Genomic DNA, 12468 nt, shown 5'->3' on the forward strand with positions numbered 1-12468 from the left:
TCATTCGATTGAACAGATCTAAGACTGGGCAGCGTTTCACAGAGGTCAGAACTCCTAGCTACCTCCTGTCGTTCTCTGTTACCTGTTGCATGCGTCACATTGGTTTACTGCGTGTTACCTGTTTGTGTCGCTGTGGCCTTGTTGCACGTTCTGTTGCACTGCTCGCACCTCTGAGGGGGGCCTCAATATTCCTGTTCCTCTGATCAGCATGTTGTTCACTGTAATACTGGTGGTGGCCTTCCTCCTCTGTTTTCATTTTGGTTCAATAAAGCCATGCTACACCAGTTTCTTCTGTTTGTCTTGTGAATGCATGTATGTTCACTGTTTTGAAATCATTATTTCACTTATTTTGGGCTTGTGGGTCTCTGTTGTAAACCAGCTCGTTTGGACTGAGCAGGTAGGGCTGGATCTGTTTGGGCTTTGGTGCTTACGCTTGTTCAGTATCCCTTCTGGGTGGCATGGCTCTCTTTTCTCCCCTGTGATTCTGTGTTGTGATGCTTTTGTTTTCTTCTGAGACGTGTGTGTGACTATGTTTCTCCAGGACTCTAAGTGGGTGGAGGAGAAGCAGTACCTCATCAGGGCCAATCAGGAACTCCACGACAAGGTAAGACACGTCCTCTGTCACTCAACACTGTCCTGTGAGCCATCTGGAAGGAAAGGACACGAGGATATGGCGCATTTTGAGTGTGTACTTTAATAGATAAATGATGTCATGTGGTGGGAAATACAAAAGTGTGTGTGTGTTTGTAGATGTGTGTATTACAGCAGGCTGAGTCGAAGCTGCAGGCAGAGGTGCAGGACGCGAGGGACCAGAATGAGCTGCTGGAATTCAGAGTGCTAGAGCTGGAAGTAAGAGAGTGTACAACCATCAAACTGTCCCCAGGGGGCGACACCGGCCTGCACACCCGACGCAGGACCTACATACAGTGACCAGAATACACACGAACACACACACACACACACACATACTACTGTGCTTCGACCCATTGTATGTACCCTGTATTTCCTCGTTTTGCTTTCTGACTGCCTTACCATCCCCACTGAACTGGAAACTTGTGTTTTTTACATTGAAAGATGTACAAGAATGCTGTCTTAAGTGAGATGAATATAAATTTGTATGGAATAAAATGTATATAAGTTCACCATCCACCCCATCTTTGTTCATTTGTCTCCCCTCCCTGCATGTAGTTCTTAAGTTTTATATACTTTCATTAAAAAAACTAACATTTATTTCAGTTGTATACATGACTTTCAAACCATTAGTCATACATGTCCTGGATTTTTTTTTTTTTTATGTTCTCAACAGAAGATTGACTGCATAGCTTTCCACCTTTTCAGGTTTCACTTGTTTCAATCACACTGCCTCCAACAACTGATGTAGGATCAGTGTCTTTCGTTATGACATCATAGGATATACTCTTGTCACTTCAAGATGAGATCAAATCAACTCATAATACACAGACTCCTGAAGAAGGGTGGACCCATAACGGACCGAAAGATCTTCAATCACTTACACACTCATACATTTTGAAGATGTTTTAAAACCCCATTTGCTTTGGTTTGCGTCATCTTTAAAAACATTTTTCTCCACCCACCTTATTTGGACAGATTCTGAGCATGCTATCCTCATCATGTAAGTACTGTACATCATTACATCATTCAGTTCAGTTCCCAACCATGACCCATTCACTATCAGTCTCACTCACCAACCAATCAGAATGTTAGTTGGATTGTCTTTAGAGGACTGACTTTTGTGGCACATGAAGTGGATGGGGAGGACTGTGTGTGTATGAGGGTGGGGTTAACTGTCTGTGTTGTCCAATAGGAGAGGGAACGCAGGTCTCCAGCCATGGGCTTCCACATGTCCACCTTCCCAGAGAACACCAACAGCGCTCTGCAGATATACTGCCATCAGGAGGGCATCAAGGTATCTCTCTCTCTGTGTCTCTGTGTCTCTGTCTCGCTCTTCCCCTCTTTCTCCCTATATGAACTGGATGTGTGAACCCTCTTTAGGACGTGGTCATTCCAGATCTGATGAAGAAGCTGGATATCCTGGGAGATAATGGGGTGAGTTCACATTAGTCTCTCCTCTTCCTAACGCTCTTAGTAAAACTCACACGGGCTAATTTTACTTCTCAGTTAAAACCTTAAATACTTTCATTCTTTTCCCCCGTCCTCTATCCCTTTCTTTTCTCCTCTTCCTCTCCACCTCTCCAGAACTTGCGTAACGAGGAGCAGGTTGTGGTCATTCAGGCGGGGACGGTTCTCTCAATGTGTGAGAAGGTCAGTCTCTCCTCCTCCTCCTCATCGCCACTCAGCCTGCCATTACTGACACCTACTGGTCATATCCATTATCTACTGTGGAATTAATTCTCTCTCTCCATAGTGGTTAAAGCAGATAGACAGCACAGAGGCAGCCCTGACCCAGAAGATGATCGACCTGGAGAATGAGAAGGTGAGAGAAAAAGACAAACGTATCTGTACACGCGTCAGCGGTTCTTCTACAACCTCCACATACAGCACACGACACCGATGTCATGATGTGAAATCATATCGTGTGATGTCAAATCCTGGGATGTCATATCCTCTGTGCTGTGGCTGTTCCAGGACCTGTTCAGTAAGCAGAAGGGCTTCCTGGAGGAGGAGCTGGACTACAGGAAGCAGGCCCTGGATCAGGCCTACATGGTACGACACAGCAGCACGATGGGACAGGAGGGTTACTCTACAGCTGCCTCCTGCTTGTAGGAACATGGGTGGTTGTCCTCTGTAGCTTAGTTGGTAGAACATGGTGCCTTTAATGTTAGGATAGTGGGTTCGATTCCTGGAACCACCCGTACGTAAAAATGTATCCACACATGACTAAGTCGCTTTGGATAAAAGCATCTGCTGAATGGCATTTATTGTTCTAATATTATAAAAACCCAATGGTCATTATATTATCGAGCACCAGTTCTAATCACGATCACATTTATTTTCATAAAGTGCGAGCATGTTGTAGACCTTCATCTAGACACCCTGTCAGCCGTCTAGCTGATGTAAACCCATCAAACATCACGGACCCAGAGACCAAACCCTGTTTGAGTTTGTGTTGTCGGGATACTGCATCTTTTACCTCAATGAATCCCTGTTTGCACTGGGTACTAAAGGACAGAAAGAGACATGCCCTACTGACTGGGGAAGTACGGCTGATGTTCAGACATATCCCTAGTACTTTAAGACACAATGCCTGAGTGAAATGTGTAATTCCAATGAGAAGGTGTTTTGGAGGGAACAAACGTAGGCTATAGATGTGTGAATGCTTGAGTACAGAGTAAAGGCATAAAAAGCCCATATGTTTTATGTTCTTCAAATCCCTAACTGGATTCAAGACTCACTGCCACCATATAAATCAAATCAAATTGTGTTGGTCACATACACATGGTTAGCAGATGTTAATGCGAGTGTAGCGAAATGCTTGTGCTTCTAGTTCCGACAATACAGTAATATCTAACAAGTAATCTAACAATCTAGTAATCGAACAAAAAAAACGACCTTATACACACACGTGTAAGGGATGAATAAGAATATGTACTTAATAATATATGGATGAGCGATGGCCGTGCGTCATAGGCAAGATGCAGTAGATGGTATAGAGCAGTATATACATATGAGATAAGTAATGTAGGATATGTAAACATTATTAAAGTGGCGTTATTTAAGGTGACTAGTAATACCTTTTATTACGTCCATTTATTAAAGTGGCCAGAGATTTGAGTCAGTGTGTTGACAGCAGCCTCTCAATGTTAGGGATGGCTGTTTAACAGTCTGATGGCCTTGAGATAGAAGCTGTTTTTCAGTCTCTCGGCCCCAGCTTTGATGCACCTGTACTGACCTCGCCTTCTGGATGATAGCAGGGTGAACAGGCCGTGGCTCAGGTGGTTGTTGTCCTTGATGATCGTTTTGGCCTTCCTGTGACATCGGGTGCTGTAGGTGTCCTGGAAGGCAGGTAGTTTGCCCCCCCGGTGATGCGTTGTGCAGACCTCACTACCCTCTGGAGAGCTTTGTGGTTGAGGGCGGTGCAGTTGCCGTACCAGGTGGTGATACAGCCCGACAGGATGCTCTCGATTGTGCATCTGTAAAAGTTTGTGAGTGTTTTTGGTGACAAGCCAAATTTCTTCAGCCTCCTGAGGTTGCGCCTTTTTCACCATGCTGTCTCTGTGGGTGGACCATTTCATTTTGTCTGTGATGTGTATGCCGAGGAACTTAAAACTTTCCACCTTCTCCACTACTGTCCTGTCAATGTGGATGGGGGGGTGCTCCCTCTGCTGTTTCCTGAAGTCCACGATCATCTCCTTTGTTTTGTTGGCGTTGAGTGAGAGGTTATTTTCCTCACACCACACTCCGAGGGCCCTCACCTCCTCCCTGTAGGCCGTCTCGTCGTTGTTGGTAATCAAGCCTAAAACTGTGTCATCTGCAAACTTGATGATTGAGTTGGAACCGTGCTTGGCCACGCAGTCATGGGTGAACAGGGAGTACAGGAGAGGGCTGAGAACACACCCTTGTGGGGCCCCAGTGTTGAGGATCAGTGGGGTGGATATATTGTTTCCTACCTTCACAACCTGGGGGGGCTGTCAGAAAGTCCAGGACCCAGTTGCACAGGGCGGGGTCGAGATCCAGGGTCTCGAACTTAATGACGAGTTTGGAGGGTACTATGGTATTAAATGCTGAGCTGTAGTCAATGAACAGCATTCTTACATAGGTATTCCTCTTGTCCAGATGGGATTGTGCAGTGTGATAGCGATTGCATCGTCAGTGGACCTATTGGGGTGGTAAGCAAATTGGAGTGGGTATAGGGTATCCGGTAGTGTGGAGGTGATATGCTCCTTGACTAGTCTCTCAAAGCACTTCATGATGACAGAAGTGAGTGCAACGGGTCGATAGTCATTTAGTTCAGTTACCTGAGCTTTCTTGTGAACAGGAACAATGGTGTCCATCTTGAAGCATGTGGGGACAACAGACTGGGATAGGGAGTGATTGAATATGTCCGTAAACACACCAGCCAGCTGGTCTGCGCATGCTCTGAGGACGCGGCTAGGGATGCCATCTGGGCCGGCAGCCTTGCGAGTGTTAACACATTTAAAGTCAGGTAACAGTAAGAGTATGTAGCATTCACTTCCATTTATACATTTTATTCAGTGTTTTTTTTGGTGTGTATTTGTGTTTTTAGTTCCACTTTATATTGTGTCAGTAGAAGCATGTATTTACATGGTAACTACACTGGCGTAATAAAACATAGCTGTAAGTACTATGTAACAAAGTGTACTTAGTACCTACACTTTAGTTACCATGCAATTGCCATGAACAGCACATCATTATAGCAACACTAGATATAAAGTGGAACAGTGTTTTCCATCTATGCCATGATCACAGTGGCATGCCTGTGTGTGTGTGTGTGTGGCTGTATGACAGAGGATCGCGGAGCTGGAGGCTACGCTGTATAACGCTCTGCAGCAGGAGCCCGGGGGGCGTGCGGTGGCAGAGTCTCTGTCCGACAGGCAGAGGGAGGAGCTGGGGCTAGCCGTGGACAAACTGCGGAGGCAGATACTCAGGCAGAGCCGCCAGTATGACAGTCAGATCTTACAGGAGCGCATGGAGCTCCTACAGCAGGCCCAGCAGGTAAGGAAAGGCCTTAACCTGCAGCCGCCACAGAGAAAAGATGCAGTATCCCTCCCTCCCTCTACGTGTATGTGTGTGTCAGTATGAGTGTTGGTGTATTTGTATAAAGATGCAGTATCCCTCCTGCTTTTGTGTGTGTGAGTGCTTATGTTTTGTGTATCCCTCCAAACGTCAGCATTTCACAGAAGCCCTATCCTTATTCTAATCGTCTTCATACGCCTCACCTCGTAACTAAAAGTCTTACACTCAGCGTAACACGTCTTATCTTAACCTTTTCAATTATTATTTTAAATGTAAACTTTATTTAACTAGGTAAGTCAGTTTACAATGACGGCCTACCGGGGAACAGTGGGTTTAACTGCCTTGTTCAGGGGCAGTACGAAGGATTTTTTCCTTGTCAGCCCGGGGATTCGATCCAGCAACCTTTCGGTTACTGGCCCAACGCTCTAACCACTAGGCTTCCTGCCGCCCTAATCTTAACCTTATGCAATCCATTGCTTCAGAAACGAACCATCGTCTTTCTAATCTATAACACCATAACAGTTTAGTAAAAACATCAATTATAAAAAAACGTTCTCTGTAACTGACCTGAAGTTGAGAGATTCTTCCCAGTCAGTGGTCTCCTCCACCAGCCGTGCTGGTTGCAATTTTAGGATCTCACACTAATCACAACCCTTAAAACAGCTCTTTTCCAGGCCCTGCCTCCTCTCTGGCTGACTCAGCTGTGATGTGGTTATGACCTAAGCAGCTTTTAGCATTCAGGTCAGCCACGCAAATGTGGTCAGTGTGTTTCCAGTGTTTCATAACTCTATCAGGAGCATCGTATTAATCGTAATCGTAAATAGTAATCGTATTAAATTACTATTCTTATTCCTAATTCTATGATCAGGAGTACCTACCAGTGGATTGGGACTGGTATGGTTCCAGTGAAGGTTCTTGGATTCCACACGGAGTGTGTTCGTCTCAAATGCCAGTTCTTTCTCATTAGCCTGTAGTGTTTAAAGGGGCAATCTGCAGTTGCTACAAACGTTTTTAGACTTTTAGTCCCTGTATCCATAGCTCTGTCCATGAGTTTGAGAGTGGCACATTTCTCCAGCACAATCCCTTCGCTGTTATTGTTCGAACTGCAGATTCCCCCTTTTGAAGGACAGGGAAGTTGTAGAGGGAAGCAGGGCCAGTGTAGCCAATACCAAAGGTTCTAGGTTTTACCTCTAATCTTCTTTCAGTCAACAAATCAGATCCTGGTCTTGCAGCACAAAGTTCCTCTCGCTCGTTGTCACGGCAGTGGGATTTTTATGACTCTGCAACAGCTACCATGGTAACATGGTAGGAGCACAGGTTTTTGGGAATATGTGGAAACAGACTTTGTTTAGCAACCATAATCATTTCATTTTCTACTTCAACTGTGAAGATAATGACAGACCGTAAGGCCACACATTACCCATGTGAACTATCGTATGCTGCCTGTCATAAGTATGACGTTGACCTCCTGAACTCTAGGTTCTGTGTTGTTTCCGTTACAGAGAATAAGGCAGTTGGAAGACATGATTGAGATGCAAAAGAGACAAGTAAAGGAAATAGAAGAAAAGGTATATATGTCATGTAGAGTTTCTACGTTTCATAGTTATGAATGTAGACTGACTTAAAAAAAAAAAAATATTCAAGATAACAGTAACACTTGTCTTCTTCTCTCTCCTTTTATGACCATTCTTTAAAATTCTTATTTTCTTTTCTTTTTAGTTTTTGTTCCTCTTTTTGTTTTTCTCTCTAGCTTTTATTCTTTGGCCTTAATGACACTGACATGGACCGACAACAGGTAATGATACACACCTACACAACCGTCATAATACTGTGTAATAACATGATGATTTTGATGGCCATTTGTCTGTTTTCACAGGTGCTAAGGCGCTCAGGTGGAGAGTGAGGAAGAGAAACACAACATATTTGTTTTTTTTCATCCATTTTTAGATGGTTCACAAACCTTATATGGCCTTTTTGATACACGTGCACTTTTGTGGAAGACACTTACCTGGAATGCAAAACAAAACCATGACTTTGAAAAGTGAACAAATATCAGAGACTTGTAAAGAGGTATATCAGAGTTTTTTTTTTTATAACGGAAATGTCCCCTACCATTTCTGGAAGTGGAACATTTAGCCAAACTCTAATGTGAGTTCTAAAAAGCATAAACATTGTAACTGGAACACTGAAGCAGGTCAATAAAGAAACAGAGAAACTGAGATGGAGACAGTGCCTCAGGTGGATTTAGAGCCAGACAACGAAAGAGTGCAATCGTAGAGGTGGGAGGAGAAGGAGGAGAAAGAGTTGATTTTAAAAAAGCAGGGCGATTTCCTAACAGACTAGTCAAGTCCTGGGCATTCCCAGAAAGCTCAGTGCAGGAGGGTCTCCATGGAAACAGCTGTCATGGCCAAGTTCAATGAACAAGAAGTGAAAGCTCTGTACTCCGGAGTAGAGGGACACCAGAGGACTACGGGGACAGAATGTGTCACCGGTCTGTGAAACACAACAAAGAATCCTCAATAGGTAAGTGACTTTATAAACTCAGCAAAAAAAGAAACGTCCTCTCACTGTCAACTGCGTTTATTTTCAGCAAACTTAACATGTATAAATATTTGTATGAACATAACAAGATTCAACAACTGAGACATAAACTGAACAAGTTCCACAGACATGTGACTAACAGAAATGGAATAATGTGTCCCTGAACAAAGGGGTGTCAAAATCAAAAGGTACAGTCAGTATCTGGTGTGGCCACCAGCTGCATTAACTACTGCCTCTCCTCCTCATGGACTGCACCAGATGTGCCAGTTCTTGCTGTGAGATGTTACCCCACTCTTCCACCAAGGCACCTGCAAGTTCCCGGACATTTCTGGGGGGGAATGGCCCTCACCCTCTGATCCAACAGGTCCCAGACGTGCTCAATGGGATTGAGATCCGGGCTCTTCACTGGCCATGGCAGAACACTGACATTCCTGCAGGAAATCACGCACAGAACGAGCAGTATGGCTGGTGGCATTGTCATTCTGGAGGGTCATGTCAGGATGAGCCTACAGGAAGGGTACCACATGAGGGAGGAGGATGTCTTCCCTGTAACGCACAGCGTTGAGATTACCTGCAATGACAACAAGTTCAGTCCGATGATGCTGTGACACACCGCCCCAGACCATAACAGACCCTCCACCTCCAAATCGTTCCCGTTCCAGAGTACAGGCCTCGGTGTAACGCTCATTCCTTCAACGATTAAAGCAAATCCGACCATCACCCCTGGTGAGACAAAACCGCAACTCATCAGTGAAGAGCACTTTTTGCCAGTGCTGTCTGGTCCAGCGACGGTGGGTTTATGCCCACCGGTTGTTGCCGGTGATGTCTGGTGAGGACCTGCCTTATAACAGGCCTATAAGCCCTCAGTCCAGCCTCTCTCAGCTATTGTGGACAGTCTGAGCACTGATGGAGGGATTGTGCATTCCTGGTGTAACTCAGGCAGGTGTTGTTGCCATCCTGTACCTGTCCCGCAGGTGTGATGTTCGGATGTACCGATCCTGTGCAGGTGTTGTTACATGTGGTCTGCCACTGCGAGGACGATCAGCTGTCCGTCCTGTCTCCCTGTAGCGCTGTCTTAGGCGTCTCACAGTACGGACATTGCAATTTATTGCTCTGGCAACATCTGCAGTCCTCATGCGTCCTTGCAGCATGCCTAAGGCACGTTCACGCAGATGAGCAGGGACCCTGGGCATCTTTCTTTTTGTGTTTTTCCAGAGTCAATAGAAAGGCCTCTCTAGTGTCCTAAGTTTTCATAACTGTGACCTTAATTGCCTACCGTCTGTAAGCTGTTACTGTCTTAACGACCGTTCCACAGGTGCATGTTCATAAATTGTTTATGGTTCATTGAACAAGCATGGGAAACAGTGTTTAAACCCTTTACAATGAAGATCTCTGTAGTTATTTGAATTATCTTTGAAAGACAGGGTCCTGAAAAAGAGACGTTTTCATTTTTTACTGAGTTTATTATCACAGCACTGTATTTGTGTATCTTCAGTTACCTTGACAAAACAAACCCAACACAAATACTTCCTTCTCCAGCTGTGTTGTGCAGTTCTGTGCAGCTGGCACCCCAGACCTCCAGGTTCCCGACCCATAGAGTGAAGCTTCTAGAGCACAGCCTGAGAGACAACGTCAGCTCCTTTACTGAGTCTGAGAGCTTGCTGCACAGCAGGTGAGGAGCAGGTGACAGAGAGACTGGGATCACATATCACACAGCTACAACATATGGCCACAACCATATCACATTGCACACACTGTCGTGCTAACATGCAGCTTACCACACGGAATGCTGACACAGTAAGACTGTTGCTTGCCTCTTAGCATGGTATCACTGGTTGTGGGGTTTATTTCTAACATTGCCGTCAGTAAGGTATGTGTGCACACTTCTACTTTCTCTTGGACAGATGACTGGCAAAAACAATTTGACAGTAGGTCTCATCTCCGTTTAATGCTAATGTTATGCTATGCTAATCGTGCGATGCTATGCTAATCGTGCGATGCTATGCTAATCGTGCGATGCTATGCTAATCATGTAATGGTATGACAATGTCATGTGATCTAATGAGTCATGTCGTCATCCTGTGCTGGATCAGAGAGTTGGAGGTGCCAGAGCAGAGCCTGCAACAGAAGGTGGAGGACCTCACAGCACACTCAGTCCTCCACTGTCCCAGCGTGCAGCGACGCCAGAGGCTGGACGAGCGGCTCCACGCGCTCAGGGAGGAGGTGCGCTTCATGGTGAGTAGAGACTGTACTGAGCTTCACATTAGCTTCAATGAGGCTTATAGAGTGAGAAGTACTCAAATGTACATGTCCTGTAAGCTGTACTGTAAATTGTAGTATAAGCCTGTTATAATAAATTGTAATTATTGTGTAAGTATTTTGTGAGTGTGGTTTAAATCTAGCATTTCTCAGGTTTAGTGCTATTGTGACTGTAGTCTCCCTCTCTGTTGCATTATATGAGATATGACATTACTCAGATGTGAGGAGTAACTGTGTCATAGTTCTATCATGACCGGTCTTTCCCAGTACCAGGAGAAGGAGCATAGGAATCGTGTGTGTGGAGGGAGAGGCTACAGTGCTGCCAGGCCCAGCTCCAGGCTAAAGAGGAGGAGATGGGTCGCCAGTCTCAGTACTTTGAGCACTTTAAGAGCCAGCTGCAGCTCAAGTTCGGCCTGGCCAGAGACGAGGAGCAGGGCCTGCAGACCAGAGTCCACCAGCTGGAGAGACATGTTCTGGAGATGTCTGTATCTTCATCCACCAACGTAGCCACTGTCAACGCAGCTAGCGTCAACTACCCTGTCATGGTGCCAACGGAGGACAGAGTCCGAAAGACTGGCCCACCCAAGGGAGGAAAGAGAGGAGGAGGATGGGGATGGCGAGGAGGAAAATACACAGTGGAGACGCTACGGACAGCATCTCCAGCAGAAGCAGGGAGCGGATGAAATAGAAATAGAGGGGGAGAGAGAGCACAGACTGAGAGGCTTCATCCTCAGCCTCCAGGAGGAGCGGAGGGGGCTGTTGGAACAGCTGCAGGAAGCGCAGCAGAATGGCCACTTCCTGTCGTGTAAGGTGGAGGAAATGAGGACGGTGGTCCACAGGCTCAAGCTGAATGAGAGCTCCATGACGGAGGAGTTGGAGGAACTGCAGGAGGAGAACCAGAGACTGTGTAAGAGGCTCAGCCACACCCTGAGACAGATCAACCACAGTCTCTACACCCAGCCCTAGCTCTGGTGCCAGCCCAGGGACTCCAGCCCCAGCCTGGCTACCGCCCTGCCAAACACCCCTGCCCTGGCTCAACCAGTCCCCTGCCACGTGGACAAAACTGACCCGGTGAGTGATGACATTGAAGCTAATGTGGAGGTGACTCTTAATCAGTAGTAGGTCTTAAGTCTAAATTGTTAAAGAGTTCGGCCTCAAGAATGTGAATGAGTACAATTACAAGCAAATTGTACAATGGATTATAATGTTGGATTATCATGGCTTTAGCTACACAGTGGAATGTTGATCTGATTAACTACAGAGGAACTAAAGTGTGGCTGGCTTGTGTGTTTGAGACTGGGATCTGCTTTGTGTTGAGTCTCTAATGTTTAGTTTTGACCATCTATGCAGGTGAAGCTGACCCTGGGCCAGTCATCACTAAACACACCTCCCTGTGCTCACCACCGTGGAGCAGCAGAAGCCTCCGCTCTGCCTCTACCCCAGCCGAACTTCCTGAACCTCTCAGGCCACCGTAGCCAGAACCCCGGCATCATACAGTTGAAGTTGGAAGTTTACATACACCTTAGCCAAATACATTAAAACTCAGTTTTTCACAATTCCTGACATCTAATCCTAGTAAAAATGTCTTAGGTCAGTTAGGATCACTACTTCATTTAAAAAATATGAAATGTCAGAATAATAGTAGAGAGTGATTTATTTCAGCTTTTATTTCTTTCATCACATTCCCAGTGGGTCAGAAGTTTACATACACTCAATTAGTATTTGGTAGCATTGCCTTTAAATTGTTTAACTTGGGTCAAACGTTTCGGGTAGCCTTCCACAAGCTTCCCACAATATGTTGGGTGAATTTTGGCCCATTCCTCCTGACAGAGCTTGTGTAACTGAGTCAGGTTTGTAGGCCTCCTTGCTCGCACATGCTTTTTAAGTTCTGCCCACAAATTTTCTATAGGATTGAGGTCAGGGCTCTGTGATGGCCACTCCAATACGTTAACTTTGTTGTCCTTAAGCCATTTTGCCACAACTTTGGAAGTA

The 12468-nt window shown here is 45.6% G+C and overlaps 1 protein-coding gene across 3 annotated transcripts in view; it reads left to right on the forward strand.

The window, feature by feature from the left end:
• The window catches only part of LOC139574157 (janus kinase and microtubule-interacting protein 1-like), a 36665-nt gene extending 25492 nt beyond the window's left edge, over positions 1-11173 (forward strand). For 2 of the 3 annotated variants that reach the window (XM_071398391.1, XM_071398392.1), the window contains exons 14-15: positions 542-604; positions 751-1149. In XM_071398391.1, coding sequence (XP_071254492.1) covers positions 542-604; positions 751-930 — 243 coding nt within the window. In that variant the 3' untranslated portion in view covers positions 931-1149. Of the gene's footprint in view, positions 1-541; positions 605-750; positions 1150-1825; positions 1928-2013; positions 2068-2217; positions 2284-2386; positions 2456-2607; positions 2686-5448; positions 5656-7178; positions 7245-7395; positions 7472-7552; positions 8200-9756; positions 9890-10310; positions 10453-10743 lie in introns of those variants that run through there. The other variant, XM_071398393.1, reaches the window with a different exon arrangement.
• Positions 11174-12468: the final 1295 nt, after the last annotated feature.

The sequence above is a fragment of the Salvelinus alpinus genome, chromosome 4 (genome assembly GCF_045679555.1).
Source record: "Salvelinus alpinus chromosome 4, SLU_Salpinus.1, whole genome shotgun sequence".
Taxonomy (NCBI): Eukaryota; Metazoa; Chordata; class Actinopteri; order Salmoniformes; family Salmonidae; genus Salvelinus; species Salvelinus alpinus.